This window comes from Lepidochelys kempii, chromosome 1 (genome assembly GCF_965140265.1).
Source record: "Lepidochelys kempii isolate rLepKem1 chromosome 1, rLepKem1.hap2, whole genome shotgun sequence".
Taxonomy (NCBI): Eukaryota; Metazoa; Chordata; order Testudines; family Cheloniidae; genus Lepidochelys; species Lepidochelys kempii.
This window is the reverse complement of record NC_133256.1, coordinates 147,360,018-147,381,366: the sequence shown is the minus strand read 5'-3', so window position 1 is coordinate 147,381,366 and position 21,349 is coordinate 147,360,018. Positions and strand designations below refer to the sequence as shown.

At 40.1% G+C, this 21,349-nt stretch overlaps 1 protein-coding gene across 12 annotated transcripts in view; it reads left to right on the top strand.

Moving 5' to 3' along the window:
- The window catches only part of DMD (dystrophin), a 1,926,267-nt gene that overhangs the window by 1,230,137 nt on the left and 674,781 nt on the right, over window positions 1-21,349 (top strand). For all 12 annotated transcript variants that reach the window (XM_073357918.1, XM_073357881.1, XM_073357898.1 and 9 more), the window contains one exon: window positions 18,439-18,586. In XM_073357918.1, coding sequence (XP_073214019.1) covers window positions 18,439-18,586 — 148 coding nt within the window. The remainder of the gene's footprint in view (window positions 1-18,438; window positions 18,587-21,349) is intronic.

The window sequence follows — 21,349 nt, the reverse complement described above, 5'->3', positions numbered from 1 at the left end:
ACGAAATTCTGTGCATCTCTTGTATAGTTTGGTTGTTGTCTTCCATCACGCAAAGTGGCTACATTTCAGTGGTGAATGAAATAGGCAATGTGTTATCTGTAAAGCCCTTTAAAGACCCTTTGGGAACTAAGGTGGTCTATAAGTGTAAGATAACATTAATATAGAATTACATGCACTTGGTTCTGTCACCCTAAAAGTAATTGCTATAATATACCTGTTCGTTAGTTTAGAAGTCACAAACTTCCATAGAGTTATAACTTCCTGTATGTGATTAGCTGTTCCAGTTAATATAAGGAATGCTTTATGATTAAATTAATGTTTTAGCAGACCAAAGACAAATTTTGAGAAGTTTTGAACACCTGCAAGTCCCATTAATTCCAGTGAACCTACCTATTAAATCGATAACTACTTACTGACCCTGAGTAACATAAATAAAAAGAGCTCATGGAACCTAATTATTTTTTATTTGGATTCTGAAAACTGTGTGTGTATGTATTATGCATAATGTAAATATTCATTAAAGCATTGTTGAAAAACTGATTATGCTGGAAGAATTACATATTGTTTGTACAGATAGTAAAATTGAATCTTTTGATACTTAAATATTTAAAATAGAGCAGCCATGGACAATGTGGAATCAGAAAGTAAAAACATTTCCTTCAGCTTCATGCTTTGGAAAAGTTTTAAACATTAAATAAAAAGGATGTAGCAGACTCCAAAAAAGGTAACCGGGGGTGGAGGATGGGGGGAACTCATGCCAATTGTTGCCTCTGCTATGAGGTTGACATCTCTTAAATATTTTAAGATACACTCAAGTGCAATAGTTGTACTCTCAAGAGGTTTTAATTTTTCCATAGCAAAATGTACATATTTTATCAAAGCATGGTGGATGGTTAAAATGGCAGCATGGTTCAAGAGAGGTGTTTGTCTCATGACTTTCACTACACCTGCTCTGCATCCACTGGGACTCCCCCACTTTAAGGGAATTCCGGGATACAAGGAAATTCCACTCCTTTAATGCCACCTGACAGGAATGCTGCTGTGAATTCTGGTCCTTTCTGTTTTCTTTCTCTTCCATTCAACAAACTAATTGGTTTACTCTGCTATACATGCCACTCACCATTTGCTTAATTTTATGTATTCTCCCCCCCCCCCCCACTACTTTTATCTCCCCATGTTCTTTTCTTCTTCACAGCAGTTTGGCAGTAGTCTAGTGCGTGTTTAATTTCTAGTTAATTATTTCAGAGTAATTTGTTGATAAGTTTAAAACAACCAACCAACAAACAAAAGTTGGCACCTGTGCCCAGTAAATATTTGCATGTGTAGATTTCATATATATAAATCAGAGTATATATGAAACCATATAGACCTATTTCCATATTAGAATTCAGTATCAGTGATGAATAGCACAGAAATTATTGCTCTAGAATTAAAGAGAAAAGGTGGATGAGGATTATACCTTTTATTAGACCAAATTCTTTTGGTGAGAGAGACAAAATAATATCCTGGGACCAGCACAGCATGCTCTAGAATTCTTGTTCTTTGGAAAAGCCAAACATTCAAGATAAAATAGATTTAATTTCAAAATTGTTTTCATGCTCTCAATCTGCTGGTGAATGCTGCTGTTGTTTTTCTATTATTGGAAATAAATTTTGTGAACTAGATGAGATGGCCAATGTGAGTCACATGGGATCAAAGGTTTTCATTAGGCAGCCAGTTACTGGTGGGCTAAAATTTTCTTATATGCTGCCTGTTTAAACTGTGAGAAATGAGTCACAATTCAGTTTCCTAGTGTCCACATCAACCACAAAGAGCACTGAACTGGTGATTTTTTATATCTTGTTCCGAGATAGTATTTTTCTTCTTTAAAGAACTTTCCAAAAATTAAAAATCACAAGATTCCTGGGAGGTAAGTTAGTACTACCCTCAGACAAGGAAACTGAGACAGAGAGGGAAAGGAAATGTCTTCCCCAAAGATATGAATAAAGTTGGAGACAAAGCCTTCAGTGTTTCAGTCATTCTAGTTCTGTGCTCAGACCACATCTTTCCCTAAAGTGTTGAATAAACACAGACATTTTACTCTCTCACACCTACAACTGATCAGCTTAGTCAGGAGAGAAGCATACCGGAGAGTTGGTATGAGAGGAACTTTGCATTGCTATTGTCTGTGTTCTGTAGCTAAATGCAGGATTTTCATCTCTCGCTTTATCATCCTGGCAAATTTCCCGATCATTATATTTATTGTAATTTTAATTAATATTTTTGTTAACTTTCACACTCATTTTGACCATTTTTTTCTTTCTTTGACATTGGAATCAGACATTTGTGACATTATTAGAGTAATTTATTTTGGATCCTCTTTGTTTAAAATATTTGAGAGCGAGGTGGCAAAGAAAGTATTTCACATGCAGAGACTTGCATCTGTCAGATATCACAAGTTAAAATGGGATTGCTATTCAAGTTTAAATGTTATTCAAGATTTGCCAGTTTTCAAATCAAAAAACAATCCCCATTAGTTCCAATATAGCAAAACTAACTTCTGCTTAGTAGAGCAGCAACTTTTGGAAGAGCAGGGCTATGGCAGGTCAGTACTGAACTGCACTGAAAGATCTGTGTAAGGTTTGGAGAACATGCAAAAGCACCCACCAGTGCTACACAGTGTTTGGCCCTTGTCAGAAATAACACTTCTTTTGATAGTGTTCTGCAGTGCTAACTCCAAGCTCACTTGCTGTTTATTGCTCCAAGGTTTAATTTTGGCCTCTGGAGTCTCAAAAATTCCAGTTGTCTACAAGCATATTTCTGTCCCTAAGGCATATGCCACTGACTGGCATTGAATTCCTGTTGACATTTGATTACCTTGCTGATTAAATAATTTGCCCTTCCTAATAAATTGCAAAAGTAAAAAAGTGAAACAAGGTTAAAAGTTACCACCGTCTAATAATGACCATTTCAAATTTTCATTTTGTAAATAGCTATAGAATCTTTGTTTCACTGCAATCTAATTAAATGCTGTACTGTAAAACACAATAGTAAATGTTTTAGCTTCAAGGCAAAGCATAATGTGAGAAATGAAAATTTTACTAATTGAGAATTTTTTTCATTATGAAGTATCTTTTTGTGTGTGCTAGATGGCTGTGATAGTTTCACCTGTTTCATTACAAATCGTTTTGCTCTATTCAGCAATTATAGCAAATGGCAATCATAACACAAAACTACCATTTGAAGGAAAGTAATGCATTCTATGGTTGCAGTATTCTCCTCTAGAAACTGTGTTGCTTGGTGATATTTGATACAGAATATCGTACCAGAAGAAAGTCCATGTTGAGGTCAATATGGGCCTGATCCAAAGCCCAATTAGGTCAGTAGAAGTTCTTCTGTTGACTTGAGTGAGCTTGAGAAAGGAGTCAGAATCACTCGGTGAGGCAAAATAAGGCTTAATTCTGCTGTCAAATATATATTTTCAACTTGTAGCAATGGTTCTGAGCACTTTATGTTTGTATCTGAGTTCAGAATTGGCCCTGTACGATTTAGTGTGAGTAAGTACTATGAAAACCTCTCTTGAATCAGTTTACAGAGATGTAAATCATTGTCTATAATGGGCAAAATTATGCCTCCATCTGTAATGGAGGGATGCTAGAAGGACAAGAGGGTATGAGGAACCCTATCTTTCCCTTACATGCCTGTTTGTGGGACGCATAATTGCACACCCACAGCAGTTAAGGGTGTCTCTGATGCTTGTAGGATCAGTGCTAGTGGCCTAATGATGAGGTGGCTGGATGCATTATACCTAGACACCTTTTTGTTCTGTGACACAATGTTCCCTGGCAGCAATCCGTAAATGCCTTCCGCAATGTTAATTTATTGTGATGTTTCCTTTCTAGCCTCCAGCTCCTAATCAAAGTCTCTCAACTCTGGCTCATAATTGAAAATACTAGTTTGATGTAAATTTTGTCAATAATTATTTTCAGGGATTTTATTTTTCACTGTGCTTTCCAGGGGGGCCAACTTTACTCCATGGCCTTGTCTCCTGGGCTGTCATCCAGGAAGCCTAGTTCAAAACCTCCTTCCCCACCACCGCCTGCACTAGGGAAAGTGAGGAGCTTCTAGCTAGCTTCAACAGTGCATCTCCTTCAGGCCAGTTGTGCTGATCTATTCTTTAGGAACCACAGCTCATTCGCTGATCTGTGGCTGCAAACTAGACTTCAGTTCAGAGCCCCCAGAACCCTGCTACTTGTTGCCATACAAGAGTGCAGAGAGCATTCTCTGTACTCCAGTTATCTCCCTCTTGTGTGGAAAGCTGGGGCAAGAGGTAGCTGAAGATAGATTCTTGTAGATCCGAAAGACACAAAAATGTTGGGCAGCAGGCTGGAGTGAAATAGCAAATTCATGGCAAAAATGCTGAGTTCCATGGCATTTTGGAAAAACATCAAATTCCATGGCCATGGACAGAGACAGATTAAGGTTTTCTTGGGCCAGAGCAACTAAGAACTGAATTGATTGTCTGCACAGTTGCAAAATATACAGGGCCCTGCTTCAGTCTCTGGGAAGCATAATGCTTCCTGAATATTTGGGGAAGTAGTCTGAGAAGCCCCCTTCCGTGATTCTATGAAAGGTGTATCATAGAATCATCGAAGATTAGGGTTGGAAGAGACCTCAGGAGGTCATCTAGTCCAACCCCTGCTGAAAGCAGGACCAACCCCAACTAAACCATCCCAGCCAGGGCTCTGTCAAGCTGGGCCTTGATTCCACCACCTCCCTAGGTAACCCATTATGGTGCTTCACCACCCTCCTAGTGAAATAGTTTTTCCTAATATCCAACCTGGACCTCCCCCACTACAACTTGAGACCATTGTTCCTTGTTCTGTCATCTGCCACCACTGAGAACAGCCTAGCTCCATCCTCTTTGGAACCCTCCTTCAGGTAGTTGAAGGCTGCTATCAAATACTCCCTCACTCGTCTCTTCTGCAGACTAAATAACCCCAGTTCCCTCAGCCTCTCCTCATAAGTCACGTGCCCCAGCTCCCTAATAATTTTTGTTGCCCTCCACTGGATTCTCTTCAATTTGTCCACATCCTTTCTGTAGTGGGGGACCCAAAACTGGACGCAGTATTCCAGATGTGGCCTCACCAGTGCCTAATAGAGGGAAATAATCACTTCCCTCGATCTGCTGGCAATGCCCCACATGCCATTAGCCTTCTTGGCAACAAGGGCACACTGTAGACTCATATCCAGCTTCTTGTCCATTGTAATCCCCAGGTCCTTTTCTGCAGAACTGCCACTTAGCCAGTCGGTCCCCAGCCTGTAGAAGTGCATGAGATTCTTCCATCCTAAGTGCAGGACGCTGCACTTGTCCTTGTTGAACCTCGTCAGATTTCTTTTGGCCCAATCCTCCAGTTTGTCTAGGTCACTCTGGACCCTATCCCTATGCTCCAGTGTAGCTACCTACACCTCCAGCTTAGCGTCATCCACAAACTTGCTGAGGGTGCAATCCATACCGCCTTTGGGGCACTCCGCTTGATACTGGCTGCCAACTAGACATCAAGCCATTAATCACTACCTATTGAGCCCAACAATCTAGCCAGCTTTCTATCCACCTTATAGTCCATTCATCCAATCCATACTTTTTTAACTTGTTGGCAAGAATACTGTGGGATATCATATCAAAAGCTTTGCTAAAGTCAAGATATATCATGTCCACTGCTTTCCCCATATCTACAGAGCCAGTTATCTCATCATAGAGGGCAATCAGGTTGGTCAGGCATGACTTGCCCTTGGTGAATCCATCTATGTTGACTGTTCCTGATCACCTTCCTCTCCTCCAAGTGCTTCAAAATGGATTTCTTGAGGACCTGATCCATGATTTTTCTAGGGAGTGAGGTGAGGGTGACCAGTCTGTAGGTCCCCAGATTCACCTTCTTCCCTTTTTTTTTTTAAAGATGGGCACTATCTTTGCCTTTTTCCAATCATCCAGAACCTCCTCCAGTTGCCACGAGTTTTCAAAGATAACGGCCAGTATGTAGCCAGTGATACTCTCAAGAAAGGCACTTGCAGGCCTCCTGGAAAGCCAACTGTCCATTCTAGATTCAAACCTGATGAAAGGAAGTGTGGGAAAGAGGGAGGAGGAAAGAGTTTCCTTCAGAACTCAAAGCAGAGAGCCCACTCCCCTCCTTTGCTTGGCAGAAAAGCACTTTTCCTCACCTTCCCCTCTTATTTGGTTGGTGCAGCAAGAGCCCTCGCTCCTGTTTCAAAGTACTTTAACCACTTCATTCACCCATGCATAACTATGGAGTGGTGCACCTTCTGCTGCTCTCCAGTCAGCTCAGCTTCACAGAAGGTATGACTGACCTCCATTTTCATACTGTTCTATGTTCAGAACACACTGCTGTTTGGACACTAAGCAGAATTGACAAATTGATAAAATTTTCCATGTGGTGGCTGGGTTTATGTCGGTTCCTTACACATAACAGCAGCCGAGACTCAGTCTAGTGAGGATACTTGAGGTATATAGAGGCAGCAGTTCTACCAGGTGAGCCAAAAGAGTGTGCTACTCTTGTCTTTGCTGGAAATTGAATATTGTACATAACCTGTGAATGTACATTATATAAATGACTAAAAGTATGATTTAATATTTGACTATATAGAACTTAGTTAATACATTTTAACGTTCCCCTTTTCACTATATGTATTTTTTTACAACCAAGATCATTGCTATTCCACTTCCTGAAAATGCATTAAGAACATTTATAATGCAAACTGTTACCTATCCAATATTTCAAACAGAAGCCACTGTTTTTTGTTATCTAAATACATTGAGATGACTTTAAAAATAAAATGTCCAGCACTTAGTTGCAGTTGCAGAGTTTTAAATACCCCATTCATTATTATTACTACCACTTGCTTGAATAAAATTCTACCAAAACCTTAAATTTGTAGGTAAACAAAGAAATAACACTTCAACTTACAAATGCCAGTATAAAGTATTTTTAAACTATGCTGTCAGGAGGCAATGAAAATGCATGCTGGTTATACATAATTGTTTGGTAACATCAGTATGCTTTATATTAAGATTTTTCCTACTCCAGATATGCACTCTGTATTTTAGAGGAAGAATGGATTCTTGGTAGTTACGACTTGCTCAATTATTTTGCCCAGGAATGGGAAGTTGGAGATCGGACAGTAACTGGAGAGAGCATCAGGGGGAATCCAATGTTGTTTTGCTTGAGGATTGAGTGGATGGTTGTAATTTTTCAAGGAGTTTAACAAGTGTGCTTTTCTGAAGGAGACATTTATAATTTCAATTAGTAGGGGATGCAGCTGTTCTTCACTGGCTTTCACCCTCCAGGAGACACTTGCACCTCTTTTACAGGTGGTGGCTATAATATTTTTCAGAGCCTCTTGAACTCTGGAGAGTGTGGTGGAGTCAAAATCTGGGATATGGCAAGCTGGATAGTGCAGGCTGGTCATGACTGAGGCTTTTTAATCTGTTAGTTTCTTTTACATCTGTGTGTGGGTTATTCCCCCCTCCCTCTCGAAGTGTTTCACAGGGGGAGATTCTTGGGTTCAGAGTATGGACCAGGAAGTATGGGTTGATTAGCTGGCTCTCTGTGTACTAGCTCTGCTGGCTGTAATTATGCTGCATTGATGTTGGAGGAGTAAAAAGGCTGTAAGAGGTTTTTGTTCTCTTGGTGGACGGATTTAGATTTCTGTGTGTGTGTGCGCACACACCCCTGTGTACTGGCTGCATCTGCTTGGATTCATCTGTGAACCACAGCGATCTTCTCAGTCACTGGTGGAGAAAAGTTGGCTTGAGGCCAAAGTGTTGGTGCTAGGGGGTATCATGTGGTTGTACTGTTGCACCAACCTGTCAGCAACTTGGGTTTGTAATTGGATGTGTTGTACTACTGAGATAATACTGATGTTTATTGATTTACATTTTCACAGCCGTGCAAAATTATGAGTTCTAAGTACAATTTTCAGTTGTGGGAAATTATTGGAGGGGTCAGACAATAATTATTTAATAACAGCAGATGCTGAGATTCATAAAGTTACAGCTCTATAACCATTACAACACAAATTGACAACATTACATATAAAAATATACAAAGTAAATATCCTTAAATCTAACCCTAATAATGTCTCAAGTAGCATTTTTGTTATTTTGCCTATATGTATATTTTGATTACTATTGATGGAAATATTTTTGTCAGTTTGTGTATGTACAGCGAAATAGACATTTACTGGTAAAAATCTAATCTTTTCAAGCCTACATATAGATTAGCTCCAGTAGAACATATTAACCTAAATTCCTATGAAAGAAACAAATTTACTACACCAAGTTCAACTTATAAATTGTATATGGTCATAGCAAAACTGGATGTGCATTGTGTTACAGCGATGGAAGGAATGTCAATTTTAATAGTGTTGCTAGCTTGGTTGGAAAGTAGAATTCTCTTAAACTGTTGAATTTTATACCTCTGTGACAGGACACTATCAGCAGCACCCTGATCACTGTCAGGCTCAGCTGGTGGCAGTTAATTATGTTGGGGGGTTATGAGCACCTGGGTTGGAATCACTGGGCAAATGAGGTAATTGGGAGGATATAAGCAAGGGGTAGGTCAGAAGGGAAGCTCAGAGGGTGAGACTGGGCTAAGGAGTGAAGTGACAGAAGTTTCTCCTTGCTATAAGACTGCTATTTTGTAAGAAAAGAATACTGCATATCTTGGTGAAAGAATAACAACCTGGTGTGCATTTGTGAATGAGAGACAATGTCAACTGGCCAGGCAGTAGAGTATATCAGGTAGTACATAGGCACCAGGTGACTACCTCAGGTTCCATTTTGAAGCAGTCCATGGTTCTATGTCATAAAATTTAGTCTTTCTTCCTCTCGTGTAATGGAAATACTTCATTCACTGTAAATGAATAGTGTTGACTTATAAAAACTTCATGGCTATACTGTATAGTTTTATGATTCCCTGTCTCTTGTTATACTAGGAATTTCAATTCAACTCTCAAACTCAGTTCCCCTGTTGGTACCTTTTCACTGGTGACTGATCTGTGTTTCTCCCATTGATGATACAAATGAGTTATATAGGTGGCAAATAGAAGTTTTCTTTCTACCAGTTTTCAGACTTACACCTTATCATATAAAAGGAATACTCTGCTTTTCTTCCTTCCCCACACAGTAAAACAGTGAAGCAGCTGTCTTGACATGTGAAGGGGAAAAATCCATGCTAGAAGCTTGAAATCAGTTGAACACATTTTTCTGAGTGCTATGAATTAAAGAGAGAAGAAATTGTTCTAAAAGTGTAACTGAAGGGATTAAAATAAGAGGCTCGTTCTCATAGATTAGAATAATTTTGGAGATTTTTTCCAAAACATTCTAGATATAAGTCCAAGCTTCCAAGAGACTGATATTCATTTTTGGAATTTCTGTATTCTTATTTTGCTTGACGTAAACTCTTAAATCTGTCAAATTCTAAATTATTTGTCATATAAGATATATATTTTTAAATAACAATTGTTTGGAGGGATTTTTGTTAAATGGTGTGAAGCTGGCACTTTATTGTTGAGTCTCTTTTGCCTAAAGCTTATTTACAAGCCTCCTGTAAAGGAAAACACCATCCATTTTGCTCATCCATCAGGAAACATATCTGGTTAAAAAGTCCTTCTCACCATAAATAAATCGTGACATAGTTTCAAATAGCTTTCATGTCTTTGCTTTTTCTGACTTTCTTTCTGGCTGTAACCATCATGCTGAAAACTGAAACAGTCTGGGGAAACAGAAACACTAAACCAAATTCTATTCTGCTTTAATAATCATTTTTAAAATTGGAAAGAATATTTGCTGGTTGCAACTCCACAGTTAAGGCAGAGTTGTGTTTTGCACTTAACACACTAAGGCAACCTCTTGATTACGTATAAGAAATGTCAGTATACCTTCCCAAAAAATTACTTTGAATTAAAAATGGATCTTTCAAGAAATTTGGTACCAGGTTTTAAACTTTTGGGGTGTGGGGGAGTCTCATGATTTTAGTAGCAACAGAAGTAGACTATGCACATTTCTCATGTAAGTAAGATTTGAATAAATTTGTTCGGGAGATTAGGGGTCACTTTTGGCTGATTTTCTTTATAACTGAGCATTTCTCCTTCGGCACACACTAGTACATAATCTTCTCCTTCAGGAAGTTACAAAGACTTGCCCTCTTCCAAAATGATTGCATTCTCCCATTGCTCTCAATGGAACTGAGGCTGCCCTTAGCAAAGATGGTAAACTGTCACAAGTCACCTGTTCAGTGCTCTTCTCCATCTCCTGATAGCCGGGGAGCACCAGTTAGGGCAGTCGAGCTGTAGGCAGTGGCTGTTTAAAAGAGAGGGCAGCCTGTGGTTTCTGTCCCATTGAGAATGGTGGGAGAAGGTGGCCATTTTGAGGTTACAGGGACAAACCATCCCGATGTGTAGAAAGAATAGTAAATATGGCAGGTGACCAGCTTGGCTTAACAGTGAAATCCTTGCTGATCTTAAACACAAGAAAGAAGCTTACAAGAAGTGGAAGATTGAACAAATGACCAGGGAAAAGTATAAAAATATTGCTGGGACATGCAGGAGTGAAATCAGGAAGGCCAAATCACACCTGGAGTTGCAGCTAGCAAGAGATGTTAAGAGTAGCAAGAAGGGTTTCTTCAGGTATGTTAGCAACAAGAAGAAAGTCAAAGAAAGTGTGGGCCCCTTACTGAATGAGGGAGGCAACCTAGTGACAGAGGATGTGGAAAAAGCTAATGTACTCAGTACTTTTTTTGCGTCTGTCTTCACGAACAAGGTCAGCTCCCAGACTACTGCACTGGGCAGCACAGCATGGGGAGGAGGTGACCAGTCCTCTGTGGAGAAAAGTGGTTCAGGACTATTTAGAAAAGCTGGAAGAGCACAAGTTCATGGGGCCGGATGCGCTGCATCCGAGAGTGCTAAAGGAGTTGGTGGATGTGATTGCAGAGCCATTGGCCATTATCTTTGAAAACTCATGGCGATCGGGGGAAGTCCCAGACGACTGGAAAAAGGCTAATGTAGTGCCCATCTTTAAAAAAGGGAAGAAGGAGGATCCTGGGAACTACAGGCCAGTCATCCTCACCTCAGTCCCTGGAAAAATCATGGAGTAGGTCCTCAAGGAATCAATTCTGAAGCACTTAGAGGAGAGGAAAGTGATCAGGAACAGTCAGCATGGATTCACCAAGGGCAAGTCATGCCTGGCTAATCTAATTGCCTTCTATGACGAGATAACTGGCTCTGTGGATGAGGGGAAAGCAGTGGACGTGTTGTTCCTTGACTTTGACACAGTCTCCCAGCAAGTTAAAGTAGTATGGGCTGGATGAATGGACTATAAGGTGGATAGAAAGTTGGCTAGATTGTCGGGCTCAACGGGCAGTGATCAATGGCTCCATGTCTAGTTGGCAGCTGGTATCAAGCGGAGTGCCCCAAGGGTCGGTCCTCAGGCCGGTTTTGTTCAATATCTTCATAAATGATCTGGAGGATGGTGTGGATTGCACTCTCAGCAAGTTTGCAGATGACACTAAACTGGGAGGAGAGGTAGGTACGCTGGAGGGTAGGGATAGGATACGGAGGGCCCTAGACGAATTAGAGGATTGGGCGAAAAGAAATCTGAGGTTCAACAAGGACAAGTGCAGAGAGGGATTGTTTAGTCTGTGGAAAAGAAGGATGAGGGGGGATTTGATAGCTGCTTTCAACTACCTGTAAGGGGGTTCCAAAGATGATGGATCTAGAGTGTTCTCAGTGGTAGCTGATGACAGAACAAGGAGTAATGGTCTCAAGTTGCAGTGGGGAAGGTTTAGGTTGGATATTAGGAAAAACTTTTTTTCACTAGGAGGGTGGTGAAATACTGGAATGCGTTACCTAGGGAGGTGGTGGAATCTCCTTCCTTAGATATTTTTAAGGTCAGGCTTGACAAAGCCCTGGCTGGGATGATTTAGTTGGGGATTGGTCCTGCTTTGAGCAGGGGGTTGGACTAGATAACCTCCTGAGGTCCCTTCCAACCCTGATATTCTGTGATTCTATGATTCATTTTGAGAGTGCAGTTCTTCATGTGTTTATATCTAAGAGATTTTATTCTTCATCCTTTTGAAACACAAACTTTTCAGTTATGAGAAATAACAGCATAAGTGACCATTACTCCTAAATACATACGTTCAACAGCTCTCCATTGAACCAGTCTTACTTGACAGACAGGGATGGAGGGAAAGGGACACTGTGTGTGGGAGGTGCATGTGGGAGAGAAGAGAGAGAGGGGTGTGCACACACATGCATATGTTGAGAGGTATATTGAAGGCAGGAGGGAGATGGAAAACTGTTTGCATGCAGTAGATTGTGGAGGTTGCAGGAGGAATTTATGGAGATGGTTCATCCAAGTTGATGAGAAGGACCGAAGAAAGGTGGAAACTTCGCATACACTGACTTGTTTGTGGTGCTGCAGAGTAGTCTAAAGCAGCCAGAGATTATTGGTGAATCTGGCATAAAAAAGAAATTTGTTTCATGTATGGAATTTTTAACTTTTGTTATAAATTAACAAAATAAAAGACCTGCTTTTTTTCAAAATGTGATGAAAGCCAACAACCCCCATCAAACTCAACAGGAGCTGTAAGCACCTGAACATCTTTGAAGTCAGACCATTTAGTGAGCTGTCTGTGTGTGGATTTAAATGACTGCTTTTAAGAATCTAAATTTGAAAATGATGTCTTCAGTCTTTCTCCAATTTATACAATGGTTTAAAAATCATCAAGTAAATCTGCTTAACTGGGGTCTCGAGCTATCTGTGGTCACAAACTTTTGTCCTAAAGCATCATGTCCTTTGTGTACCAACAGCCAGGCAAGTTCTGTAAACACTTTAGCTGCTAGGCCTTAAGGCTCTAGCTTATGATGCGTCTTAAATAGCACTCCACTTACTGCCTGCAGCCACCAGACTCCTCCACCAAGAAGACACCATGCCTCTGTGGCCTGCTCCTCAAGTGCCACAGAGCCTTCTCCTCCTGCCGATTTAAACTCGTCAACAGTAGCAAAATCACCCTTAACAGATGCATCACACTGCCCCCTGTAACCTACTACCACTCACTTCCATGTTCAGATATGAAAGTCTTAAATGAATATTGTGACGAATGCTATAATTCTTCAGGATGTATATGGGGACAAGTTCCCCGCCCCTTGGCAATAGGGAGAGGAGAAAGACCTTGATCCAGGAAGCAGCCTTGCTTCGGGAAAACCATGTTAATGTGGCAAACTAGGAGCAGCAAGGAAACCTGATGGGGAACCACATGCAGAGCTAGCACTGGGGGACCCACACATGGAACAGGCTATGCCTGGCAGATGTTGCCACATGAGTCAGGTCTGTGTAGAGCTTGTGGGAAAGTAGCAAAAACTGGGCAGGGAACCAGTGCAGAGACAGTGCAATGAAGCATACCGAGTACTGATGCTGGCCTGGAAATCTGCAGTGTCCTATTTGCCTTTAGCAAACAGTAGACTGTAGATGGTACATCCCAGGCATTAAGCTTGAGGAGCCCTAAATCTCTAGTGGATTGCCCTCCCCAATTGCCCAAATAATGCGTTAAAGTAGAAATCTGGCATATCAGTGCACCAGCAGAAGTAATGATTACAATATTAATAGAGATTCAGATTTCCAAGAGAGGTTGGAAGGAGATGTGTATGGTTATGAAGGGAATTGCACAGGGCCCAAGTATTCTATAAATCAATTTTACATGTCCCCAACCAGGAGACAAGCAAATATTTATTGGGATTGTGATATTGCATCATTATGCATGGATTTTTGTCACAACAATGCAAAGATACCCAAAATACACACAAAGTTTGTATGCTGCAAACACAAACCTGTAGTCACACTGAAGTTAATGAATTGCTCACATGAACAAAAAGTTACTCATGCATGCAAGTGTTTGCAGGATCTGGCCTGCAGTATCCAAAAAACACTAGTGGTTGGGGGCGGGGGGTGGGAGGAAGACAAGCACAAAAAAGCACTAGTGATGGGAGAACTTCAAAAGTTTAGTTTTTGATTAGTTTGATAAGTATCCAGAAATTCAGTTGCCTAGAGCAGCAGTTCTCAAACTGTGGGTCTGGACCCAAATGGGGTCCTTTGAATGGCATCGCCAGGGCTGGCTTAGACTTGCTGGGGCCCAGGGTCGAAGCCAAAGCCAGAGGGATTCAGCCCTGGGAAGCAGAGCTCAGTTTACAGGCCCCCTGCCTGGGGTTGAAGCCCTTGAACTTCATCTTTGGCCATCCTGTCCAGAGCAGTGGGGCTTGGGCTCAGGCTTTGCCACCCCCCCGCCCCTGCCCAAAGCTGTGGGGCTCAGGTTTTGGTCCCTCCTCCTGGGGTTGTGAAGTAATTTTTGTTGTTGCAATGAAGTTTCAGAACCCCTGGAATAGAGGTATAGTAGCCTGAGAATAGGCTTCTGCCCACACAACCATTCCATCCCCTCACAGGGACTAAATCTTCAAGCTGGTATCTATTTCTGGGATGTCTTTCAGAATCTGTTGCCCCCTCTGACCTGACTCTCCCCCTGTGCACTCAGACACATGACCAACAGGCAGCTCAGGTTAAAATACAAGTAGCATGTACTATGTCCACACCAGGTGCTGGGAGACGGAAGTGTTAGCTGTCCCCAATCATAACAGTCAAGAAAGCGACTCCAAGCAGCTCAGAGAAGAAGAGCAGAGCGTAGGGCCATTGTCAATATAGGAGAACAGACAGCGCAAATAATAGGAATTGTCCTAATGTGTGGGATTCCTTCTTTTAGTGAAAAGAAAAGGAGTACTTGTGGCACCTTAGAGACTAACAAATTTATTTATTCTAAGGTGCCACAAGGACTCCTTTTCTTTTTGCGAATACAGACTAACACGGCTGCTACTCTGAAACCTTCTTTTAGTGGGAATCTTGGGAAGTCTGTTAAAGTGATGGCTGGAATATTGGCGGGAACCTTGGTGGGAATTTTGTCCTTTTCTGGTGGAATGAATAGGGATTGCCTTCCAAGATCAAATGGAAATATCTCAGAAGAAAGGTTTCCTGATGGTCCAAGAGAACTGGATATGGTGTACCTCAATCACTCCCATTTCTGTGTTTCCATTTCAATACAAAAACTATATTAAGATGGAGATAAGACTGAGACTACATCGAATCATAGAAATGTAGAGATGGAAGGGACCTCTAGAGGTCATCAGTTACAGCCCCCTGTACTGAAGCAGGACCAAGATACCCAGAGCATCCTTGACACATTTATCCAACCTGTTCTTAATAATCTCCAATGATGGGGATTTCCTAAGCTCCTTTAGAAGCCTATTTCAGAGCTTAACTACCCTTACAGCTGGAAAGCTTTTCTTACTATCTAACCTAAATCTCCCTTGCTGCAGATTAAGCCCATTACTTCTTGTCCTGCCTTCTGTGGACATGGAGAACAATCACCATCCTCTTTATAACAAAACAACCCTTATTGTACTGAAGATTTATCAGGCTTCTTTTCTCAGAATTAAACATGACCAGTTTTTTTAATCTTTTCTCATAGATCAGGTTTTCTAAACCTTTTATCATTTTTGCTGCTCTCCTCTGGACTCTCTCCAATTTGTCCACATATTTCTTAAAATGTGACACCAGGACTGGACAAAGTATTCCAGCGGAGGCCTTACCAGTACCGAGTAGAGACTGCCACCTCCTGTGTCTTATATACACAACACTGTTTTTAATACACCCCAGAATTATATTCTCCCTTTTTGCAACTGCATCACACTGTTGGCTCATATTCAGTCTGTGATCCACCAAAATTTCACATCCCTTTCAGCAGTACTACTGTCAAGCCAGTTATTCCCCAGGTTGTTTTTGCGCATGTGATCTCTCCTTCCTAAGTGTAGCATTTTACATTTGTCTTTATTGAATTTCATCTTGTTGATTTCAGACAAATTCTCTAATTTGTCAAGGATACTTTGAATTCTAATCCTATCCTCCAAAGTGCTTGCAATCCCTCTCATCTTGGTGTCCTCTGCAAATTTTATAAGCCCTCTTTCCCACTCCATTGTCCAAGTCACTAATGAAAATATTGAATAATATCGGACTCAAGACAGACCCCTGCAGGACCCACTAGATACATTCTTCCAGTTTGACAGCAAACCATTGATACCGTACACTCTGAATATGGTTATAGTAATTTCATCTTGGCCACATTTCCCTAGTTTGCCTTTAAGATGTCATGTGGGACTGTGTCAGAAGCCTTACTAAAATTAAAATATATCACATCTATAGCTTTCCCCCCTTATCCAGTAGGCCAGTAACCCTGTCAAAGAAACAAAGGGTTTGGCATGACTTGTTCTTGACAAATCCATGCTGGTTGTTCCTTATATCCCTATTGTCTTCCAGGTTATTACAAATTGGTTGTTTAATCATTTGTTTCAGTGTCTTTCCAGCTATCGAAGTTAGGCTGGTCTGTAATTTTGCAGGTCCTCTCTGTTCCTCTGTTTAAAGATAGGTACTATATTTGTCCATCTCCAGTCCGATGGGACCTCACCAAACCTCCATGAGTTCTCAAAGGTAATCATTAATGGTTCTGACATTCATTCTAGGGCATTTAAGGAACAAGCTGAAGCAATTTCATCGGGCCCAGTTGACTTAAATACATCTAACTTACATAAATATTCTTCAACCTGTTCTCCCTATTTTGGCCTGTGGTTCTACCCCCAGTTGTTAATATTAATTGTGTTATGTATCTGTCATTAACTTTTTTAGTGAAGACTGAAGAAAAATAGGCATTAAACTCGTCAGCCTTCTTGATGTCATCCATTTTTAGCTCTCCTTCCTCACTACACTTCCCTTCATCTTTTTCTTATTCCTAAAGAATTTATAAAACCTCTTCTTCTTGCCTTTTCTGTCCCTTGTTATGTGTAACTTATTTTGTGCATTAGCCTTTCTGATTTTGTCCCTACATGCTTGTGCTATTCTCTTGTACCCTTAACAATCCATCCATGTTTCCACTTTTTGTAGGATTCCTTTTTGATTTTCAGGCTAAAGAGCTCCTAATGGAGCCATATATTGGCCTCTTACAATTTTTTTCTAATTTTCCTTCATATTGGGGTAGTTTGCTGTTGTACCTTTAATATGGTTTCTGACAAACTGTCAGCCCTCCTGAACTCCTTTTCCCTTAGATTTTCTTCCTCTGGGACTTTACCTAACAGTACTCTGAGTTTTTAGCAGTATTTTAAGGTAAAACATGTCACAGGGGAGCAGTTATCCCCAAAACAAGATTTATAAACTTAACTTTAATTCTGATTTTCCTAAATTGAAAAGAAATGCAAGCCTATTACAATGCAAGGCCATACATAGCTAGAGCACCTAAGCAATCTTAACGCTATCCTGTAGTGATGTCATGTAATAGCCATATGATTATAATTAAGGCATTTTAGTATTTGTAGTCCCAGATTAAATTTAAAATATTTTTTAAAAACTCACTTTTCGAAAAATCACATTCAGAGTGTTTACAATATCCCTGTAATGTATTTTATCCTTAAATTTCTGATACATATCTCAAATTTAATTTCTACCTTATAGCTTTGTCTGGGAATTTCTTTGTTTTTATAACAAATTATAATTTTGTATTGTAGTTGTTGCAGCTAGCGCTCTCAACCATGACTGGGGCCCCATTGTGCTAGGCACAGTGCATATGCAGTCTGAGACAGCCTCTGCCCTGAAAACCTTACGGTCTAAATAGACAAAGCAAACAAACACTGGAAGAGGGGAAGCATTATTGTCCTCATTTTCCAGATGAAGAATTGGTGAGATTGTGATGTGTCCAAAGTTCATAGGAAATCTGTGGCAAAGGTGGGAATTGAACCTAATTTTCCTGAATCGCAAATCCAGTTCCTTAACCACAAAAACTCCCAAAATAATCCCCACTGGATTTAAGGGCCTAATTTTAGGGATCCAATTTAGTAAACTTTGCCTTTAGATTTCTTTCAGTTTCTGAAGTTGGGCTTTCATATCATTTGTGACAAAGGGCTCATCCTGCAGAGTGGACACCTTCAACTCCTAAGGACTTCTTGGCACCTTGCAGGACTGGGTTAAAAATCATAATTTATTTGAGATGGAAGGTAGTTAAGAACTGCAAATTAAAACTCCAAGCTTATTTTCAGATACATTTAATTCTATTTATCATGAGTGATGTTTCTTTTCTGATTAATTTTGAAGAAATATGTAAAGTTTTGCTTTTAAAGGATTACTGTTAATGTGAAATAATCTGTATATTTTTCCTCCATTTAGTTATGAATTATATTTGTGTTAAAAAGTAGTGATTTTTTATTTTTATAATAATAAAGATTGCATTTGAAATATAATTACCTATGACACAGAGTTCCCCTATTAACACTAGTGTGTTTTTTATTTTACTGCAGGCTGGAGGAAGAAAAGAATATTTTGTCAGAATTGCAAGAAGATTTAAATGAGTTCATTTTATGGTTAGAGGAAGCAGACAGCATTGTTGGTATTCGTCTGGAACCGGGAAATGAACAACAGTTAAAAGACTCTCTTGAAAAAGTGAAGGTAACATAAGTTCTTTTATTTAATGTCTTCTTAGTTTGTCATATCAGCATAAACAAATTGAATTGTTGTTCTTAATCCAGATTGATTTCTGTCAAACACGTACTTGGTATTATTCTACAATGTACTAGATAATTCAAAAAATCGGAAGTCCTGTGTCTTAAAACCCAGGTACCAGAATATATTGCCTGCATTAAAATTAGACTAGAAAAAGTAATTGAAAATATAGAATAAGGAACAATCTTGCACCAACAGTGCAATGGATTATATATCTAATAGCTTTTGAATTCCAAGATTCTACAGTACTTTACATTTGATTCATTTTCACTTTAGCTGAAACTTTTCTCTCAATGTATGTTTGTTCCTTTGCTTTCATTATGCCTTCTCATTTCCAGAATGATTTTCAGTTTTAGAGCTGTATATTACTACAACTGTGAACTGGTTAAAAATGTCACTTTGCCAGCCTCTTTTTGTATAACTTGTCAAAAATTTTTTTCTGTTTGATGTGACACCCCCCCACCCACCCACTATTAGAATAGAAAGCATTTGGGGGGAGGGGAGGAGGTTAAGCTTGTAATTATCTGCAAACCATAGTGATATTCAAAATCTCTGTCCAGTAGGGGCTGGTATTTTTGTGACCTGGCATTGTTAATGTTAGCCCTCAAATTGTTAAATTCATGAAACTTTGTAGCATACGTGATCATTGATGAATACAGAAATTGGTGTCTATTCTCTCTTTTAAGTACATAGCTCCCATTAAAATTACTCAGTTAAATATATCAAGTGGAGAATGGACCACTAAAGAGTATGAAGGAAAATATTTCTAATTGCTACTGTGCTTCATTGAGGATGGTACTGATTTGTGGTAGGCATGTCCACTGGCTGATGCATTTAATTGTATGGTTAAAGTCCTTCAAATCTGAGATTTTTTTGAAGCTATTACATATACCTTAGTTTAATTAACTTTGGCACCTGATAATTACGGTGGAAAATAAAAAAAAAAAAATCATCTGCTAAGCTTGGTAGGTTGTAAACTAAAGCTGAGCAAAAGACTTTTAACAAAACCCCCAAGAACCATGTAAAATTCACTTGGTTTCAGGCTCCAAGTTGAAAAGATGTCCAGGTTTGCTGAAGGTTTCAAGGGAACTTGGGCCCAGTTTAGAGTAAAATGGTGCAGAATTATAGGTTTGTGTCAGAATGAAATGAAGCTTCGAGTTTTGCTTGCTTTCTATAGGCAACAGGATTAAATGCAGGGTTTCTATAGAGTTTCTCTTATAGGACTAGTCTACTCACAATTTTTATACCACTTTAACTATATTCTCTTAGTGTACCATTTAAGAGAATAAGCTATAAGTGATAAAGCACCTTTATGCTGATTTAATTGTGTCCACATTAGATGATGTGCTGGTATAGCTATATGGATACAAAATCACACACTTCATTTAAAGGGGTACAAAAACTATTTATAGACTAGGCCTATCATTAGGAATGCTTTAGAATCTCAGACTTGAAGAAAGGCTCCAGGGCAGTGGTTCTTAACCTACTTATCATCGTGGGCTGCATATTCAGCCACAAAGTGTTACCTGGGCCGCAGGTTGAGAACCACAGTGCCCCTCACCTAAACTCCCCCACAAACTCCTATGCTCAGCACCCTTAGCCCAGAAACTCCTCCACAGAGTGGGGCCAGGACCAGAGAGCTGGGCGTGGGGCAGAGACCCTGACCCTGGACCCTGCTGCAAGGGGATCCGGACCTCTGCCATGCGGTGCTGGGGGGCATCTGGCTGCCCAGAGCCTGAGCCCTCCTGCATGGCAGGGCAGCCGGTAGCTCGGACACTGGAGCCCACCGTGCGGCAGGGCAGCTGGGAGCCCTGAGCCTGTGGCCTTTAGCACACAGCTGAGCTAGGCCGCAGCTGTGTGCTAATTGGGCCACATGCGACCTGAGGGGCATGGGTTGAGAACCGCTGCTCCAGGGGCTTGGGCAGAAAGGGTGAAAACTGAACCCAAAGAAACCTCGCCTCGCTGATACTGCTGAGTTGCATATTGCTCTTTTGGAAACTATTTCAGATATGCAGCAAGTAGCTGGAGCTCAGCCAATTTATAGTACTCTAATTTTCCCAGTGTGTGTATGTGTGTTTAAATATGAAAATTATGTATAATAGATATGTAACAAGGTTTTAAAAAATGCAACTTGTATCAAAACCACAAACAAATGACCCTAGAGCGTCTCCAAGACAGCAAGGGTATACATCAGTCTTAAAAAGACAAAGTAATAAGTTCTTCTTCTCCATCTCCTCAGACATAGGAAAGAGGGGAAAATAAAGGAGACATTAGTTACCTTTATTTCAGTGTTTTGGCAAGTAGGTTTTTAGAGATCCAAGGATTGCTATAATAAAATCTCTGTCTTCAAAGTTTATTTCCAAGCAAGTAAAAAGAAAAAATAGTACAATTAGTTATGTCCAGCAGACAGAATCCTCTACATCTTTTTTGCTTTATTCTCTAGCGAAAATTCTCCTCTTGTGTGTAATTGGGATGAAAAGAAATCCTCAGGCTAATCATAGTTGTAAAACAGACATTTTTTGTCATCCTGACTCGTCTGTGTTTAGCAGGAAATGGGACGGAGAAGAAAACCTAATGCTTAGTATCAGATCTTTAATTTAATTAAGAAATGTTTCCTTTCTTGGCTGAACCATTTTAGCAACAAGATATTTCCTTGTGGAGGGCTATATAAAATAATAAAGAACCCAAAGTGGGCAATTTTGATAAGAA